The 20,907-nt window shown below is 44.1% G+C and overlaps 2 protein-coding genes and 1 non-coding gene across 3 annotated transcripts in view; 1 reads left to right on the top strand and 2 right to left on the bottom strand.

Annotated features, from left to right (window-relative positions):
* Positions 1-2,850, top strand: part of WDR83 (WD repeat domain 83) — a 32,538-nt gene extending 29,688 nt beyond the window's left edge. The window contains exon 10 of the mRNA XM_040346565.1: positions 2,199-2,850. Coding sequence (XP_040202499.1) covers positions 2,199-2,348 — 150 coding nt within the window. The 3' untranslated portion in view covers positions 2,349-2,850. The remainder of the gene's footprint in view (positions 1-2,198) is intronic.
* A 3,190-nt stretch (positions 2,851-6,040) lies between these two features.
* On the bottom strand, positions 6,041-19,922 carry DHPS (deoxyhypusine synthase). Its single transcript, XM_040346564.1, has 10 exons — positions 19,817-19,922; positions 18,485-18,694; positions 12,910-13,023; positions 12,273-12,394; positions 12,029-12,125; positions 11,857-11,943; positions 11,452-11,557; positions 9,384-9,487; positions 6,708-6,833; positions 6,041-6,627 (listed from the first exon to the last, which is right to left on the bottom strand). The coding sequence occupies exons 1-10, from the start codon at positions 19,820-19,822 to the stop codon at positions 6,526-6,528; spliced, it is 1,074 nt and encodes a 357-aa protein (XP_040202498.1). The 5' UTR covers positions 19,823-19,922; the 3' UTR covers positions 6,041-6,525.
* Positions 9,177-9,310, bottom strand: LOC120934183. Its single transcript, XR_005748329.1, has one exon. It is a non-coding gene; the product is annotated as a small nucleolar RNA SNORA57 (small nucleolar RNA).
* Positions 19,923-20,907: the final 985 nt, after the last annotated feature.

Raw genomic sequence — 20,907 nt, 5'->3', positions numbered from 1 at the left:
TAAATGAAGAGGATTTCTTCAATGCTTGGTCTAGGTCAGTGACTTGAAAAGTATCAAAGCGGAACTAAACCCTCTTATACTTACAGCTAATGAAGCGAACATCTAGTTGCTAAACATGTGATCAGTTATGACACCAGTCATTTGATCCTTCAGTAAAGAGAACAAACAACTGTGACTTATCATTTACTGCATGGGTCTTCAAACTATGGCCCTCCAGTTGTTCAGGAACTACAATTCCCATCATGCCTGTGAATGTCAGTGTTTTACAATGCCTCATTAGATGTGTAGTTCTACAACAGCTGGAGGGCCGTAGTTTGAGGATCCCTGATTTACTGAATACCTTGAATGTAAACATTTTTTTGGGAAAAAAAAATTAATGGAGGGGTTTAGTTCTGATTTTAAGATGCAGCTCCCATGTTATTTTCCTAGTAGGGATTTCCTTAAAGTGGAACTATACTTGCCTTGAATCCAGCGTCCCCCAAAACTCTCCACCATATCTGACATTTTCGGGGCTGCTGGATCTTGAGCAGCGGCTGCCGTCATAGTCCGGGGGAAAGATGGCATGACTTTTTTTTTTAACCCTTTCACACTGAAGGGTAAAACAATGTAAAAGGCCAATTTTTTAAAACGTCCCTGCGCTGCAAAGAAAACACATACATACGTCGCACCTGCAAATGGTGGTCAGATCACCCATGTAAGGTAGCGCCATGATTGTGAGCGCAATAAAAGTCTAGCAAAAGACCTCCTCTGTAACTAATTTTTTTTAAATCGTCGCCTATGGAGATTTTTAAAGCGGTGGTTCCCCCTTAAAAACAACTTTTTTTTTCCACTGCCCCCCCCCACATTCCATCACGATTAAGGCACATTTTTTTTTTCCTGCTGTACATACCTTAGTACAGCATATTCACCCGTGCATCCGGGTTGCGAGTCCTGCGGGAGTGGGCGTTCCTCACATGGTGTTGATTGACGTTTTCCCCAAAAACGAGCTCTCCCCCCGTCGCGTAAGCCGCGTCACGGTTGGCGAAAGGAGCCGAACGGCGAGTCGGCGCTATACTGCGCATGCGCATTGCCGTTCGGCTCCTTTCGCCAATCGTGACGCGGCTTACGCGACGGGGGGAGAGCTCGTTTTTGGGCAAAACATCAATCAACACCATGTGAGGAACGCCCACTCCCGCGGGACTCGCAACCCGGATGCACGGGTGAATATGCTGTAGTAAGGTATGTACAGCAGGAAAAAAAAAATGTGCCTTAATTGTGATGGAATGTGGGTGGGCAGTGGAAAAAAAAAAAAGTTGTTTTTAAGGGGGAACCACCGCTTTAAGTACCGCAAGTTCAACATTCTGCAAATTCAAGGCATGACCGTGTTTGGTATCCATTTACCCAGCATAACCTCTTTCACATTATTTAATAAAATTGTGCTAACTTTACTGTTTAGTTTTTTTTATTTATTCATGAAAGTGTCTCTTCCCCCCAAAAAAAAATTGCATTTGAAAGACTGCTGCACATATAACGTGATCTAAAATATTGCAACAATCACCATTTTATTCTCTAGGGCAGGGGTAGGCAACCTCGGCTCTCCAGCTGTTTTGAAACTACAAGACCCTGACAATCACAGGCATGACAGGATTTGTAGTTTCACCACAGCTGGAGAGCCGCGGTTGCCTACCCCTGCTCTAGGGTCTTTGCTATAAAAGAAAAAAAAAAAAAATTATATACACACACACACACACACACACCTGGGGGGTTCTAAACAATTAAAAAAAAATATATATATAAAAGTGTTTAATTTGTAAGCAACAAATGTCAGAAATAGGCATTAAAGGGGTTAACTACAGTAGTTTGCCACCATTCCAGGGGCAGAAGCAATGTTAAAGCATGACATGTTAGATATAAAATATTTATGCAGAGTAAATGGATATTTCATTCATAGCCGACCCCCCAAAAAAACAAAAATTACATTTGAAAAACCACTGCCCAAAACCGTGTGGTAAAAAATTGCAACACCCATCATTTTATTCTATAGGGCCTCTAAATATTTGTGGGTTCTATGTTGTTTTCTAGCAAAAAAAAAAAATAGATTTTTTACATGTAAGGGGCGAAGTGTCAGAATTAGCCCAGTTGGGAAGTGGTTAATAATATCACATTACAAAAAAGGCAGCAATGACAAGTAATACTGCATCTCTTCTCCCATCTTGCAGGGCTCCCTCGTATACAAACTCCCAGTTAGTAAAGTTGTTGTCCAGTCGCTCTCGTACCATCCCAAAGAACCTTATCTACTAACCGCCAGTGAGGGGGAAGTCCAGGTATGGAGAGAGACGGCGCCTGAAGAAGAGGACTCATGCAGCTGACCAATAAAAAACAAACAATTCTGTATATATGCACAACTCATCTCTTTTTGTAATAAAACAGAAGCAAATACTTGTTTTATAAACTTTTTATTTTCATATTTGTCAAAACATTAAAGAGATAAAATTAAATTACAGCAGCCTATGACAACTCTGCCATCCTGATCTAATGCAGGGACATGGGAATCAGGCTGTAGGTTGAAACACAAGGGGAAGCCGGGTCTGTACACCACAACTAACATATCCACGTGTCTACAAGTAGCCATGTAAAAAGAAAACCTGTCAAAATAAAATATGGGAACTGCCTACTGCTCCCCTTTCTTTAAAGGCTACAACTTCATACAAGTGTTAAAAAATAAAATAAAAAAAAACATTTCTGCAAATACTAAAATTTAAGAATGTAATAAAGCGCTGAACTGCTTGTATTCTTATTTGCCAATACTATTAGACCATAAATAGCCTATAATTAAAAATGTCTACCTGGTGAAAAACTGGATCCTTTATTTAAAAAAAAAAACACAACCCCACTATAAGTGGCACATATAATAAGTTAGATGTAATGTTTCATATAAAAATCAGATACAAGGAAAGTAAATATTTTTATTACCAAACAAGGAATAAAAAGCATGTAGATATCTCTCCATCCTTAAGGATAAGTACACCCTTTTAAAATAAATGCACATTTTTGCAGGTTAATAAAAAATAAAGTGATTTTTTTTTTTTTTACTTGGAGCCTGGAAAGCATTGCACCCACAATCAGCATTTGCCATGTGCAGGACTCCTGCCAACTTGTCAGTGTATCTGTCTGCTCATACAGCCAGGTAGATGCACACTGACGGGAAGAATGAATAAACTACCAGAGCACTCAACAGCACTGTGGTAGTGGATTGAAACTACAAACCCGACAGCTGCAAAGCCTGTCAGGCTTGTAGTTTCCCCATTCACAGAGGGCTACAAAATGAATGACATGGCTGGGCAGGCAGAAAAATTGGGTGCATTTATTATTTTTGTATACAAAGGGTAGGACTTTAAAAGGTCTCCTGGGTTCCCATTTATTAAGTAGCAAAGAAAGGTGACAGCCCTGGCACTTGTTCTTCTATCAGTCTCACGTTTTCATCGTGATAGGTTGCCAGTTACATTTATACAGTAATCGGTGGCCATTTTTAGCTCTTATCCCCTGTATAAAGGTCAATGGTCCCAAAAAAAAAAGTGTCCGATCTGTCCGACACAATCTCCACCATTACTAGTAAATGAAATTAATAAAAATGCAATATCAGATTTTGTAGACGCTATAACTTTTGCGAGAAACCAATCAATATACGCTTTTCTTTTTCTTTTTTTTTTAACCAAAAATATGTAGAATACATATTGGCCTAAACTGATGAAGAAATTTGTAGAAGGGAGAAAATCTTCCTGTCTGTAAGTGGTTAGAGATCATCTTTCTAGCTACATTTGTTTTATGTAAAAATGCTGTGACAAGGGAGAAGTGACCCTAATGTAAACTTGCACTTTGCCCATGCAAGGTGTAAAGCAGATCCCTGTATAATCTTAAAAAAAAACAAAAAAAAAAAAAAAAAACATTCCATTAGATCAGGGATCTCAAAACTACGGCTCTCCAGCCGTTTCGGAACTACACATCCCATGAGGCATTGTAAAACTGGCATTCACAGACCTAACTCAGTATGATGGAAACTGTAGTTCCTAAACAACTGGAGGGTCATAGTTTGGAGACCCCTAGACCTCATTAGATCATAAGTGCTCAACCGATGGCCCTCCATCTGTTGCGGAATTACAAGTTCCGTCTGCCAGCCTTGCAGTGCTGCAACAGCTGGAGGGACACAGGTTGAGCAACCATGCATTGAATCACCACCACCAAGTTTGCTACCAGGAGCAAGTGAAAGAAGCAGCTCTATGTAAGCTCCAACTTGATTCCAGTCAGAGCTTACACAAAAGGCCGAGATCCATCTTCATGCCCCATGGGGCAGCACTGGTTGAAGTAGCAAGCACTGTAGTATAAGAGGAAGGGAAATTAGTCACGTTATCCACTATACCCAGAAAACTGGGTATTTTGCTACCAGTGTGGGAGTGAAGAAAATGCAAGTATATGCATGGACACCAAAACACAAAATTATCAAATCTAACCCGTATGCACAAGAGGAAACACCACCTACTTATCCTAATAGCACCAGAAAGGGCCCACCAGTCAAGAGAAAAACTGCATGCATTCCGCATAAAATTTCTATTGGCTGAGCAGAGGAACAAGGAGCTTTAACAGCTGTTGTCATATATATATAAACAAATTTGGTTGGTAATTTAACAGTATACATATATATATATATATATATATATATATATATATATATATATATATATAAAACCACTCTTGCTAAGCATTTAGCATCAGAGTGGGTAAGCTACCTCAGTCAAATATCAAGCAGTAGGTACCCTTAAAGAAAAGCAATACTGAGAAAATAAGGAGCATATCACTGCAGACCTCTCACTCTGAGAATGCTAATTGCAATGCTGGCTCAATGGCTTCTACATTTCCAGATCAGGAAACATGTAAATCTGGTGTTAGGACTTTACTAGCTTCTGGTTGGTTTTAGGCTGCATTCACACCTAGGCGTAGGCGATTTGCGGCGTTTACCGCGACAAATTGCGGCGTTTTTCCCCACGATTTGCCGCGACAAAACGCTGCATTTTTCCCCACGGTTTTGTACAGGTCATTGACATCAATGTAAAACGCCCAATTTGCGCGTCAAAAAAGGGTCTGGGACTTGTTTGAAATTTAGGCGTTTTGCGTTGGAGATGTGAACCATCTCCATAGACAATAATGTTATTTTTCCCCTCTAGCATCTTTGAGTGTCGCGATTCAGGCGACAAAACGCTCAGGTGTGAATGCAGCCTTAGACACACATTACTAAAGTCAGGGACAATAGGGGAACTATTATTCTTACAAGAAGAATAGAAACAGAATCTATATCAGCCATTTTCAACCAGGCTTTTGTGTGCACTGACCTCCCAAATGATGGTGCCTGCATAGTGCAAGGTCACTTGGCAGAACCAACTGCACCAGTTTTTTTTGCATCTTAGATAAGCTGTAGTAACCGTACAGAACATTCTTCACATTGACCACCAATGTATGGGCACACTACTCATCGAAATAAGGGGGTCCCGCCTTTAAATAATTGTCAAAAAAAAAAAAAAGCAAATAAATACTTTTGTCTTTTTAGAGCAGGGAGATGTTAAATAATTCACCTTGGGCGCTAGATATTTTAGGCATTCCACATAGTATATCCATTTCTTACCCATTGTGCTAGTGTACCATGAGCTGTAAATATAATCATTTTAAAGTTGGGGTTTCTTTCTTTACCACCCCCCCCCCCCCCCCCAAGCCATAAAAATTGGATGGAACCTTTAGCCCTGGTTCACACTGGGTTGCGGGAGTGAAGCTGTGAGAGTTCAGCTGAACTCGCGCGGCTTCACTCCTGCTGGCAGTCCTGATTTTGGCCGCGATTTAAGAGACATCTGTACAGGTTTCTGCACAGATGTCAAAGTAAATCGCGGCCCGAAATCGCAAAAAGTAGTACAGATCCTACTTTTTGAAATCCGTGCAGCACCGCAGATGCGGCGTCGCACCGATTAGGACGGTGTCATTGCCGACAAATGCCGCTGATTTGAGATGCGATTTCACATGTGAAATCACATCTCAAAGCGAAGCAAAAATCGTACCCAGTGTGAACCTGGGCTTAAGGTTGAAGGGCTTCTCTATATTATCCCAGTACAGGTTTCCTATAGCTTTTTAAAGTGCTAAATCAGTGGGCATAAAACTTTGCTTGACTTGGTGTAATGACAGTTGTAACTAGCTTTCCCATTTTAATAAAACTTCCACTAATGGACTTAATAGTCCAAGCATTCCCAGTCACAGAGCTTGCTGGGAATTAAAGTTTGTTGCTCGACTGTAGACCACCATATATACATATCTATTTACATATATATTTTCTACATGGATACATAAAATTTATATATTTACATGCATGCTGCAGAAGCCCTGCTGCTACTAAGAACTGGTAAAAAAAAAAAAACGAAGGTAAAACCTGGGTAAAAGGTAGCAGCACCCAGAAAACCAGCATGCTTTATGAGCAGGAGAGAGATTCTCAGAGGTGTACATTTCTCCATCTTATGGATCCTGGTCTTTCTGCTTGTTTGTGAAATCTGTGTGTTTCTGGGCAAACGTCTGGGCCACCAACAGAGGAAATACCAAGGTAGCATCTGCATAGACCTGTAAAGAAGAATGATTTGGTTGGAGTGGTGCCAGTTGCAGAAATGTGGTTTTATGATGGAATATAGAAACTCACAAACCTTGACAGGGTTGGCATCCATGCGAATCTTCCCCCACGACACCGCTTCATCAGGTCTGGCACCAGCATCCGAACCATCAAATTCCTGAGCTGTGTTGATATACACGGCATAATCTGCACCGTTCCTCTGCAGAAAAAGAGCAAGGATGGCAAAAAGGATTTGTACAAGGCTTGTTCATCATCTTACAGCAAAGGAGGAGGGTAGGGAAGATATATATAAACATTAAAAGTACACCGAGGAGAAGTGGTGTTAAAAGTAGAACTATACTTCTTGTTTCAATATTATTTAATAGTCATTATTACATTCTCAATTAACATGGAGCTTCTCACCTCTGACTGTATGATATTGTATTTACTTTATGGAATTTGTACACTTCGGTATTATTCAATAAAATATTTTAACAAGGAAAAGTAGAACTATACTTTCTCCCCTCCCCCATTGTGGATAGAGTAAGGGAGTGTTAAAACCCCTGTAAGGTTTTTGTCCCATTTACCATTTACCTTTTACCTTCCACTTCCCATTCCATAGCCAAAGACAGGAAGCGAGAGGAAGACCCTGCAAATAAAAAGCACTCTTGGGGACCCTCCCAGGTCACCAGAACTAGTGTCCCCACTAGATTTCCCCCTATTATTTTGCTAGGGACAACCCAAAATTGGAGGTTTACTTTTACCGATAATGGTAAAAAAGGACAAAGAGCGATTCTCCCTAAACGGGGGCACAGGCAACAATAAAAACCTGACAGGTGCTCCAAATTCCTCTCCCCAAAAGCAAAAAAATAACTTTTGCCTTTACTCTTTAAAAGTGAAACAATGGGCAAAATACATATACATGAGAGGAATTTTCTAATACTGGAGCTGCTGTACATAGTAACCAATCGGCTGCTCCCTTTCATTTTCAAATCTTAACTGAACAAGCTGAAGCTAGAAGTGGATTTGTTACTATGCAAAGTTGTTCTGTGCAACACATAGGGGGATGGGGGGGGGGGTAAGGTGGAAAGAAATTACTAAATCTCTGCCACCAACATTTTACACAGCAGTGAGTGTTTGTTTTTCTGAGTCCCCTTGTGACATTAAAGCGGGGGTTCACCCTATTAATAAAAAAAAAAATTTCCCCTCTAGCATAAAATGAGGCATAGTAGCGCGAGCTACAGTATGCCTGTCTTTATTTTTTTTAGCCCCGTACTCACTGTGCAATCGTAGAGACAAGACTCCGACTCCCCTCGGGGAATGGGCGTTCCTATGGAGAGGGAAGGTGATTGACGGCCGGCTCTGGCACGTCACGCTTCTCCGGAAATAGCCGAAATAGGACTTGGCGCTTCACGGCGCCTGCACATAGTCTGTGCGTAGGCGCCGTATAGCGCCGTGAAGAGCAGAGACCTGTTCCGGCTGTCTTCGGGGAGCGTGACGTGCCAGAGCCGGACGTCAATCATCTTCCCTCTCCATAGGCACGCCCATTCCCCGCGGGGAGTCGGAATCTTGTCTCTACGATTGCACAGTGAGTACGGGGCTAAAAAAAATAAAGACAGGCATACTGTAGCTCGCGCTACTATGCCTCATTTTATGCTAAAATGTTGTCATGGAGGGTGAACCACCGCTTTAAGTTGTATTACTTGTTGATCCTGCAAGTAGATGCTTTATTTTTCTGCTTCCTTTAACAGGTCAAGATGTCCTGCAAAAAAGTGTCTATTGCAGGTAGTCCCAGTCTAGTGGTCAGAGCAGCTGTTAATCAACCAGCAGTGGACATCGATTGCTGCAAGCACAGCTGCATGAAGATCACATAGAAGGGCCACAACCATCTTGCAACATTGAGAGCCGGTGGTTACCCCATTAAAGAATGTCTCAGCGAGAACAGAAACGTACTCAACAAGTACATTTAAAAGGCAAAAAGGGGGCATGCATCTGGGTTTACATACACTCTAAGCCCTGTCCCAGATGGGCCTTAAAACCCCCATCCTGCCCTCAGCCGTAATACTTACCTGAGCCCCATCTTGATCCAGAAACATGCACGAGACCCAAGGCTCTCCCTTCTCCAGGAGCAGGCCTGAGCCACAGTCTGTGTCTTATGGATGCAGAGAGCCGGCTCGGGAGCGAGCACGCACACCCCCACACCAAGCAGCTTGCTATGGGGGAACTCAGCAAGAGGGGAGGGGCCCAGACAGGAAGGGGATCCGAGAAAAGGAGGATCGGGACGGTAGTGTGCAAAACCACTGTACAGAGCAGGCAAGTATGACAGGATTTTTTAAATAAAGGTTTCCTTTACAATCACTTTAAAATTTTTGCTGCCAGAAGTAGCGAGGGTAACTTTGTTTTGAGAAGCATGACAATGCAATGTAAAACAGAGAAGCTGCAGGAATTGCTATTGAAGGTCCTGTCGCCCTAAACCAGAGGCAGCAAAAGCTGAGGAACTTCTTGAAAAAATCAGCGATGGTCTTCTGCTGCCTACAGAAAGAGTGTTTCATGCATAGATGCCACGTGTCCCAGTGATTGAGAATAGAACCAGCTCATAGAAGAGCTGGCACCGAAGACATAGCACCGGGTATCCTCTACCTCTGTACAAAACACACAGGGGGTACAGACAACACCCAGCATGCCAAGAAATGGAGGACGACGGGTTCAAGAGTTATGTATACAGGAGCTCATTGCTGCACAGTGACTTTGGAGGTCTCCACCTTCTTACCATGAGATTAGCATTGCAAATGTGGTGTTTAACTAATCCTCCTCCCAAAATGAGCATTCCTGTCTTCTTGGCAAATACCACCGAGGAATTCAGACTGCGGATATCTGGATGGAAAAAAAAAAAAAAAAAAAAATTATATATATATATATATATATATATATATATATATATATATATATATATATATATATATATATATATATATATATATATATATATATATACATATACACATACACACACACTTTTTTTACAGGTATCAAAAAGAACAATCACAAGATCCAAAAGGGGAACCCGCAGAATGGCACCAGAAATAGTACAAAATACAGAGTATATTAGTATACATAAATCAGAACAAGGACCAAGACATTGAAGATAGCAACTAAAAGATCCAGATCTGTGGAAAGGGTTGTCATTTTTTCTATAGATGACCATAACAGCCGTTCCCATAAACATATATTACAAGACCCCTTGCCAGCAAAAAAACTGGATAAAAAGGATGTAAATGTAACAGTTTTGTTTAATGTAAACATACAACACCCTTATTTAACCTACAGAATGGCCTCATGAATAAGGACTAATTTTCAACGTATATTCCTACAGGGCGATACTGAGGATACACGGGTACCAATGTGCCACCGTCCCGATATTATGTGAATTCTGGCTAAGGACTAGTAAATTTGGATTTTGAAGGCACACGATAAGTATGATAAGAAACTAGATAATTTTATAGAAATGTTATAAACAGTTACAAATATAAAAAGCAAATCAATAACTGGTTAACAGGTTATCACAATCATAATGCAATTCTATCATAAAAGACTCGAAAAGGAGTACAATCAACAGTTAACTGTGCAATGTGTAATCAGGCGGTGGGTCCAGAGGAAAAGGAGGGCTCGCTCTATATGTTACGCGTTTGAAAACAACGCTTCCTCAGGAGCATAGACATATCGATATGGTTAACCGCGTTGTGCACAGGCGTTCTCAATGATCTGGGAATAGTACTCAGCGGTTTGTGTTGTCAGCAAGCTACTAAAGGGCTTTTTTTCCTGAACCCACTCTCAAGTGGATTGGAAGCTTCAAGCCAACCTTTTGTTATTCAGGGTTACCCCCCCATTATTACTGCTCTTTGGCTTAACAATATAGTTACTGCTGCTTGACCAGCCCTGTATCCCCTGCTGATCGGTTCTCTGCTTACCAGCTTATGATCGTCCTGCTAATTGCCATCATAACTTCATTTATACGATTTAAAAAAAAAAAGCCCTTTAGTAGCTTGCCGAGTACCATCCCCAGATCATTGAGAACGCCTGTGCGGTTAACCATATCGATATGTCTATGCTCCTGAGGAAGCGTTGTTTTCAAGCACGCAACATGTAGAGCGAGCCCTCCTTTTCCTCTGGACCCACCGCCTGGTTACAAATTGCACAGTTAACTGTTGATTGTACTCCTTTTCGAGTCTTTTATGATAGAATTGCATTACTATAGTGATAACCTGTGTGGACCAGTTATTGATTTTAATTTCTCAGATTTTATAATTTGTAACTGTTTTTTTATGACATTTCTATAAAATAAATTATCTAGTTTCTTATCGTGTGCCGTCAAAGTCCAAAATTACTAGTCCTTAGCCAGAATCTACAAAATGGCCTCATCAGCTTTCTCTACCTAACAAAGCATGAACAGCAATGTATTTTTTTTTTACTATACATAGTAAAGGTTTTCATTACCTACAAAGACCACAGAACAGCCAGGGTAATGTTAGAAATTTGGGGGACAGGGGGTGCAGGGAGCCACGTGCGATGCATATGTTAAGCATAAACACTGAACTCATGTGCCGTCTTAGCTGGATTCACACCTATGCATTTTTAGTAGATTTGCACTACAGTCCATTTAACATGGTTTCCCATGGAACACGTTCTGTAGTGCAAATCTGCAAAAAGCACTAAAAACGGCATAGGTGTGAATCCAGAAGAATTAGGCTTTGCAATGAAGCAGATACAATGCAAAGAAACTATAGCATACATTTAGGATTCAACATTCTAGTCTAATAAAAGGAGGACTATGTGTGTACCTTCTATAATGTCCAGCTTTAAGCCAGCATTCTTGTAGGAGTGGAAATAAAGCATATCACCCAAAGAGCCATCGGTCAGTGCCGGACTGTACACAGGGATATTGTTCTGTTCAAAGAGAGGAAAAACAATGGCGGTCATAACCCATGTCTCATAGCTCCTCCTGCGTCACCCTGTGGTGGGAGGGACAGGCCCCGTGTCACCCTGTGGTGGGAGGGACAGGCCCCGTGTCACCCTGTGGTGGGAGGGACAGGCCCCGTGTCACCCTGTGGTGGGAGGGACAGGCCCCGTGTCACCCTGTGGTGGGAGGGACAGGCCCCGTGTCATACAGGTCCTCTTGTGATGGCAAGGGCAGACTCCATGTCACATAGGTCCTTCCTTCTGTATGTGCAATCATGAGTACTTACCTTATACGCCCAGTAATATACAGAGTCTGGGTGATTAATTTCTTTTCCTAGACGAGCAATCATCTTTGATGGTGTCCACTTAGTCCCCTGCAGTGGGTGAAATGAAAATCATTGCAGTTTGGTGTATAGCACACAAATAAAATGTATTACCAGTCCTCACATATTCCTTCACCTCTGTGTCTTGTTCTAGCACCATCTGGTCCAGTATAGGGGTGATCCAGTCCTCAAACAGACAGTAATTATTATTCGGAACAAGAAGATTACCAATCCTGCAAAAAAAAGGGGGGAGCGCAGAGAAAGGGTCAGCAGATGTATAAAGAAGGTTTAGTGGGCAGCAGTGAATAAAGAAGCAGACGGAGGATCACTGGAGTGAGGAATGACAAAGTCACTGACCCCATTAAAAACAAACAATGTACCTGTTGATGCCCTTTGGCCTTAAATCTGATCCCTTTAGGCTGAAGTCCCCCAAATATGTGGGTGCAAGACATTTTATCAAGTCCTCCTCTATACCACCTGCTGTTGTTACAATAATATCAATCTGCACAGAGAAAAAAAAAAAAAAAAAAAAAAAAGACAGATTAAAGTGCAACTCCATGCAAAATTCATTATGTGCAATTCTCCATTTACCATCTGCACTGTTCACTTGGTGATCCCGTTTGCATTTCACACTTTAGGTCATTCCCAGCAGAGGGCTGACAACACTGCTCCTGAATTTCCAGCGCTGTTGTCAGCTCACTGCCAGCGCCTCCAGTATCGAGTAGAAGGCTGTGTAGGCACTTTCCAAAACCCAGATGTTTTCATCATGGCAGGAGCTCTAATGATTTTAGCCCAGGCTCACACTGGGCTGCGGGAGTGAAGCCGTGCGAGTTCACTCCCGCCTGTCAGTCCCAATTTCGGCCGCGATTACAGAGACAGTGCAAATGGCAATGTAAATTGCGTGCCGAAATCGCAAAGTAGTACAGAAACTACTTTTTGAAATCTGTGCAGCGCCGCACCAATTAGGACAGTGCCATTTTTTTTTTTTAATCTAGGAGGTATACTTGAATTTCTCACCATGCTGTGTTCTGCTAAATACCGGATGATCTCTCGTACACCAGAGCTGATCAGATTGGAAGTGTATCCCAGCAAGATGACACATCCTCCAGGGGATGAAAGCTTTGTCTCTATCTGAAGGAGGAGGAAAAAAAAAGCCCCACACATTGGCATTAACATTAATTTCACTTTGAATTATAATGCAACCATGTACAATGATCTTGTAATAAACAGCAATTTACATCATGGCAACCTTACGGAAATCCTAAATATTTGTTACATCCAAGATATGGTGGTGAAATAGACTGAGCCATGCCAGGATTGTAATGTCACTGGAAGTGTCTAGATGAGAGGGGATTATGGGGAGCAGGAAGGATGCTTTGAGATAATGGTATGATGTGCTTTGAGAACTTCTATAAATTGAAAAAAAAGCAGTAAAAGTATTAGGGGGATACAAAAACTTTACTTGCAGGAGGAAATTAAGTCCCCTTTATAGCAGAGCCCCCCCAATCACAGTCCCTTCTTCACATCAGAGTCATACCTTTTAGCTCAAGCAGCCTTTTGGCCTTTCAAGTGCTTTCACACTTAAAGCGGTAGTTCACCCTCCTTCACCTCATTATTCCATTACTTTCGGCATCGTAGCGCGAGCTACGGTATGCCGGTCTTAAATTTTTAATCCCCGTACTCACTGTGCTATTGTTGATTGAAGAATCGACTCCCGCGGGGAATGGGCGTGCCTATGGAGAGGGAGGATGATTGACGGCCGGCTCTGGCACGTCACGCTCCCCGAAGACAGCCGGAGTAGGTCTCGGCTATTCACAGCGCCTGCGCACAGGCTATGCGCAGGCGCCGTGAATAGCCAAGCCTATTTCGGCTATTTCCGGAGAAGCGTGACGTGCCAGGGCCGGCCGTCAATCACCTTCTCTCTCCATAGGAACGCACATTCCCCGGATTCTTCAATCAACGATAGCACAGTGAGTACGGGGATTAAAAATTTAGGACCGGCATACCGTAGCTCGCGCTACGATGCCGAAAGTAATGGAATAATAAAAAAAAACATTTTTTTTTTTTTTTAACAGGGTGAACCCCCGCTTTAAAGCACCCAGGCGTCGGCAGTAAAACGTTGCTTTTTTTAGCGAAGCTTTACGTTTTTTGCAGCGATTTTCAGCTGCTAGCGGGGTTCTTTTTACCCCTGCTAGGGTCCGAAAAAGGGTTAAAAGCACCGCTTTTTTCAATGGGCAGGGGCGCTTTAGGAGTGGTTCTTAAAACGCTGCAAAAAAGCTGCTGGCAGGACTTTTTTGGACGCCCTGCCAGCGCAGCGCTCCAGTGTGAAAGCACTCAAGCTTTCACACTGGGATTGCAGCTGAGGCTTTTTTTATTTTAGCACTAAAGCGCCTGAAAAACACCTCCAGTGTGAAAGGGGATCTTAGAGGCTTTCAGTGATAGGAATTAGGAACTACTTTAGCTCAGCTATATGAAAACTGTATACTTAAATCTTTTGAAGATCTAAGGGGAGAGTTTTCTCTACAAGCCAATTGGTTCTATCAAGTCCTCCCAACTTAGGCATGCTTTACATGCCCAATTCTCTTCTGCTAGGATATCCCCCCCCCCCCCCTCCCCCCTATCCTTGTTCTTGATAAGATAGTACAGGCAGGGTCAACAAAAGGTCTCACCTTTGCTATATAGGGCAGGGATATGCAATTAGCGGACCTCCAGCTGTTGCCAAACTACAAGTCCCATCATGCCTCTGCCTCTGGGTGTCATGCTAGATGCTGTCAGAGTCTTGCTATGCCTCATGGGACTTGTAGTTTGGCAACAGCCGGAGGTCCGCTAATTGCATATCCCTGATATAGGGTATGGTCACATAGGTTTCTTTTTACTGAACTTTCCCATTCGCTCTAGGGCTGGTTGGGAAAAAGATATCGGTTCTATCCCCGAAGGGTGCCTGGGATGACATTCTTCGGGCCTCGCACCGGGTGTCTCTCCATTACACAGATCTTTATTGTTCATAGAGTCTATAGAACGCCCCAATTTCTATATGCAATTGAATTGAAATCTGAGCCAGCCTGTGCTAGATGTGGTAATACAGGCACGCCAATACACCTTTTATGGCGGTGTCTGAAACTTCACAGATACTGGGTGGAGGCGATTGGTACCTTAAATGGGCTATTGGGCAACATTCCGGTTGAACCACTTATATGTCTACTGCGATACGTCTATCTATACCTCCTCTGTTGGTAACAACATAAGACACGCATTTTGTTACCCGTAGACAGATTGCTCTCAAGTGGACCTCTCCCTAACCGCCGACTGTATCCGAGTGGATTTTAGATCTCAATAGGAGGGGGGAGAATCTTGTTTTGGGTTGTGTTTTGTTTAATGTGATTTTTTTTTTTTTTTTTTTTAAAAGGAGAAGTCCAGCCTGAGCTTTTTAGGCTGGGCTTCTCTTATGGGTCACAGGAGTAAAATTCGTTTTGCACTCCTGTGACCCGTTTTCAGCGGAGATCAGTCTGAAGTCCGTTTTCCGCTGACGTCACTGCCATCAGTGAGGGCAGCGGGTCATCAAAACTTCCCAAGTCTGGATCCGCCAGCTGCCCCGATTGATGGCAGTCTCAGCGAGCCGCCGAGACAGCCTCTCCCCGCCCCTCCACTGCTCAGCTCTCCCAATGAGCGTGGAGAAGCAGAGGAAAGAGGCTAACTGACAGTCAGCATCTTTCCTCTCAGGGATCTGTGAAAACCGAGCCAGCGGCGATGTTTGAAGGCTCGGTTCTCAGTGTACAGACGCCGGGGGACAGATGGAGCATCGGTCTGATGCTCCATCCACGAGGCAAGTATGAACAGCGAATAACCTGGAAACCCATACTTCTCTTTAAAAGAAGCATGACAGAGGGCGGGAGGTGGACTTCTATACCATAGCAATAAACAGCACCAGGCATCTTGCCCTAGGACAGGGGTCTCCAAACTTTATACAGAAAAGGGCCAGTTTACTGTCATTTAGACTTTATGGCGGACCGGACTGTGACAGTAGAAAAGGTCCCAAATGTCAGTGGGGTAAAAATTAGAGGTAGACCGATATGGGTTTTTCTCTGGCCGATGCTGATATTTTGAAAATGCGTTGTGGAGAGGGGTGGGTTGTGGGCATGCGCGCATTGTGGAGAGGGGTGGGGATGAAGAGGATTGAGTTGCATTGTGAAAATAGATGAGGATGAGAGTTACATTGTGAAGAGGATCTCCACAATGTAACTCATATGCACCCAGAGTCATCCACATCCATTTTCTCAATGCCAGCCTCAGACAGGTTTCCTTTTAAAAGAAGATTAAATAAAGTCTGCAGGGGGGCACACACACACACACACAATTGTTGTGACTTACCCGCCATACATGCTGGTATCTATCTGCATGCACCCGATAGGGCTAGGTGAATGCAGATAGACGCTGATGAGCTGACCAGCCAATCACATAACAAGTGGCATAGAAGCAGCCAGCAGGCTCCGCCTATCACAAGGAGGCTTGTTGTGAATGTGATATGCTAATGATGTTCATTTGCTACAGCCCACCGGGGGAGGTGCGGTGTCAGTGAAACTTTCTCCTTCCCTTCTATAGTGGCCAGCCACGCGTGAAGGATGGATGATTAATTCTACATGCTGCTGGAGCGGGGGCACTGGTCAGTACTGCCAGGTATAGTGTTGCAGTCGCAAATCAGGCCTGATTGGCACAATAATCGGCCGATGCCGATTACCTGAAAACAGCCAAATATCAGCCGGCCGATATATCGGTCTACCTCTAGTAAAAATAAAATAATGCTCCATCTTTCCCCCCCAATGTGGGAGAAATTGTGCCCCCTTGTTTGTCATTGGGCACCATCGTTGGTGCCATTGAGAGAAACTGTGCCTCTTCACTGGTGTCGGGGGAAATTATGCCCCCATTGTTGGCATCGGTGGATGAAATAGTGCCCTGAAGGCCAGATAAAAGCAAGTAAAGGGCCACATTTTGGAGACCACTGCCCTAGAGCATCACTGGTTGTTATGGTGCTGGTGGCCAACCCTCCCACACCATAGCAAGTTACGATGCGGATACAAGGCAAATTAGATCCTATGCTTGCGACACCCCAGGGGAACCCATAGGGCACCACTATTGAGGAACACTGCTTTAAAAACTGATTGCAGTACATATACTGCGATGGAGCGGCTCCTACAGGCTGCCTGTTTCTGGGAATCAGAGCTGCGACCACGGAGAGAAGAGAATGTGATGGTTGCGCCGGGTCCCGGGTGTGCCGCAATACCCTCCGCAAAGCCACTACCTCGGGCTCTACTTGTGTGTCCTGTGACCGCTCCACTGTCTTCAGTCGCGGGAGGGGCGCCGCCGGCCTGACACCCCCCCCCTAGTGGGTATGATCCGGGGCGGCCCCCCCACCGCTTAGTACGCCACTGCCTCGCTCCAGTCCCCTAGGAAGCATAGGCCACGGCCTCAATTAGCGGCCATTGCAGCACTACGAGATCGCGGGTGGGGGTCGTCCGACGCACACTGGTGTACGTTTACTTTATTAGTGCCACTGGTAGTGTGTGTGTGTGTGACACCATCGTTTGTAGATGCTTTATCTTAAACGATTACACCTATTGGGGGTTCCCCCCCCCCCCCAAAGACTTGTAGCAGAATACATTTTGGTCTAAATTTATGAAGTACTTTGATTTTTATTTAATTTTATATTTTTTATAGCAGAATTTATTTTTATTTTTTTCAAAATTGTCAGTTTTTTTTTTTAGTTTATATAATAAGCCTACGGATCATCAAATGCCACCAAAAGCAATGTTTTTTTGAAAAAAAGAAAAAAAAAAAAAAGAAGAAGGATTTTTTTATTTAAATCTGATTTTTTTTTAGATTAAAATGCTTCTGGAGGAAATATCTAAAGAGTTTTCCATTTAAGATACAATAATTTATTCAGCATGAAATGGAGCATGACGCTGTATACTCTGCAATATTTACATTTTTGGTAAACTCATTCAATTAATCCAAGCTCTGCAAGCTTAGATAACATTGATGCATTCACACAATTTCACAGTAACCATGAGATAAAACAAAGTTCAGGAATATTCCTTTATCCCATTGTTTTGCAAACTGATGTACACTACAAACTGTATGATTGAATTGGTTCCGATATCGCCATTTTACCAACCTGACAGCTTATTATTCTAAATAAGAAACCTTCTTGTTTGTAGATATTAAAAAGATTCTAACTACCAGCAAGAATAAGTCCTTACATTTAAAGAGTACCTGTCGTCATTTCAGACCCATCATGGCAGCGCCTGTTAGCGGGCATCCAATCACCTGCTGCCGCCACGTCCCTCACCTTTTGTCACTGCCACATCACCAACCGTCCCATTAAAGTGAATGGGACTGTCGGTGAGTCAACAGCGGGTCAGAGGAGGAGCCTCTGCGAGACAGAGATGACGATACTGATCAACCTGCGGCCAGTTGCTAGAGCACCCCCTTATTCCAGGAAAGTGTGCAAAGGGAATATATTGAAAGCTTCAGAGACAGGACCTACCGATATTTTTGCCCCTCACCCAAACAATGCCCACCTCCTTTATCTTCTCACCATGTTGTTGACCTCCCGTACAGCCTGGCCATAGTGCAGGGCCTGGAATCCAGTGGTCATGTAACTCTGTAGCAGAGCCTCATAGTTGATCCCCCGATTGAAGTCATAACCTCTGACCTGGGGCGTGCCTTCAGGTATGGAATCGCTGGGCATCAGTACCGCCCCCTTCACATCACTGGGCAGTCCTTCTGCCATCGTAATGTTCTGTGTCTGCAATGGCAAAGAAGAATATGGTCAGCAGAATTATAAATTAGCATTTGATACAGGAGGGGGGGGGGGGGCATGGAAATTTACTATACGGTCTCTAGATTTACCAGCTATATATTGTCAGGGTCTAAGAAAAACAATCATTTCAATGGTAGCCAATCAGACGGGCCCTGTACTGTATAGACTCTGCTAGATCTAAAGGAGAATGAAGAGAAATCATCTCTACTGCAAAGAGAGCCAACTGTGTTTTCTAGAACTTTGGAGGTTTTGATTCTTCATATCTTTATGGCAATATTCTACATAGCAAAGTACATTTCCTCTGTGTCTATGTGTACATCACAGCAGAACCTACAGATCACAGGAAGACATCAGAGGAACAAGAGCAAATGGGACCGACATCCCCCTATAGATCTCTATACCACCCACCCCCCAAAACCGACATCCCCATAGATCTCTATACCCCCCCGTACTGACATCTCCATCTAGAGCGCTATACCCCCCCCCCAAATACTGACACCCCTTATAGATCTCTACCCCCCCCCATACTGACATCCCCCTATAGATCTCTATACCACCCACCCCCCCCAAACCGACATCCCCATAGATCTCTATACCCCCCCCCCCATACTGACATCTCCATCTAGAGCGCTATATCCCCCCCCCCAAAATACTGACACCCCCTATAGATCTCTACCCCCCATACTGACATCCCCCTATAGATCTCTATACCACCCACCCCAAAACCGACATCGCCATAGATCTCTATACCCCCCCGTACTGACATCTCCATCTAGAGCGCTATACCCCCCCCCCTCCAAATACTGACACCCCCTATAAATCTCTACCCCCCCTCCCATACTGACATCTCCCTATAGATCTTTATCCCCTCCAATTCTGACATCCCCACCTCTATAGATCTCTACCCCCCCTATAGATCTCTACCCCCCCCTATACTGACACCCCTATAGATCTCTACCCCCCCCCTAGAGATCTCCATCCCCCTTATACTGACACCCACTCTAGATCTCTATACTGTCATCCTCCCATAGATTTGTATACTGACATCACCTATAGATCTTCCTCTCCCTCCAGAGACCTCTCTACTCCCCCATGTACAGCCCTCACCTCCATCCCAGCAGCCGGCTCACATGGCTCTCTGTCTTCTACTACGGTAGCCCGACGAGGTAAAATAGTTCAGCTGATAGAAACCCGCCTACCGATCTCTTACCGCGTTGCCTATTGGAAAAGCTACTCTAGTGTGGGCGGGGATTCCCCCAAGTCCGGATTGCGTAAATGCCACGCCCCCACACGCCGCCTCTTAAAGAGATGTGTCTGTATGCGCGCTCCCGTGTCTGTTCACAACCCCAGTGTGCCTGCTGAGGAGACACGCGCGCTCCCATGTCTGTTCACAACCCCAGTGCGCCTGCTGAGGAGACACGCGCACTCCTGACGCAGTCTTTTTATTGTTAGCCTCACTAACATTGTTTTCCCTCTTGTAGTTGAAAAGGGCCATTAAAACAGAAAGAAATCACACTTATTTAGGACAAGTTTACATTGGCGCTAAAAGCAGACGTTTATATGGGTATCCGAGCGCCTATCACAATGGTGTGCATCAGTGGGGGCTGGAGCTCACATTTTTTTGGGGGGGGCGCAAACAAACTGAAAAATTCTGGAAAAAAAAAACCAAATGCAGCCACTGTGCCCATCAAATGCAGCCACTGTGCCCATCAATCGCAGCCACTGTGCCCATCAAACGCAGCCACTGTGGCCATCAAACGTAGCCACTGTGGCCATCAAACGCTGCCACTGTGGCCATCAAACGCAGCCACTGTGCCCATCAAACGCAGCCACTGCCCATCAAACGCAGCCACTGTGCCTATCAAAGGCAGCCACTGTGCCTATCAAAGGCAGCCACTGTGCCCATCAATCGCAGCCACTGTGCCCATCATTTGCAGCCACTGTGCCCATCAAAGGCAGCCACTGTGCTCCCCCCCGCCCGCTCGCCATCTGCCCAGCACTTACCCTGTCTCGTGGGGCAGCAGGCGATGGTGACAAGCGGGGTCCTTCATGCGTCTCCTCCCTTCCTCTCCTCCTGATAGGCGTCCAATAGTGGCGCCTGTCATTTCAGCCAATCAGGTGACTTGTAACAGACCCGAGCACCTGATTGGTGGAGAGGCGGTTCAGTGTTAGGAAAGCGAATATTCATTCGCTGTTCT

The sequence above is a fragment of the Rana temporaria genome, chromosome 3 (assembly GCF_905171775.1).
Source record: "Rana temporaria chromosome 3, aRanTem1.1, whole genome shotgun sequence".
NCBI lineage: Eukaryota > Metazoa > Chordata > Amphibia > Anura > Ranidae > Rana > Rana temporaria.
Note: the sequence above shows the minus strand (reverse complement) of the source record. Positions and strands in the feature narration are given on the sequence as shown.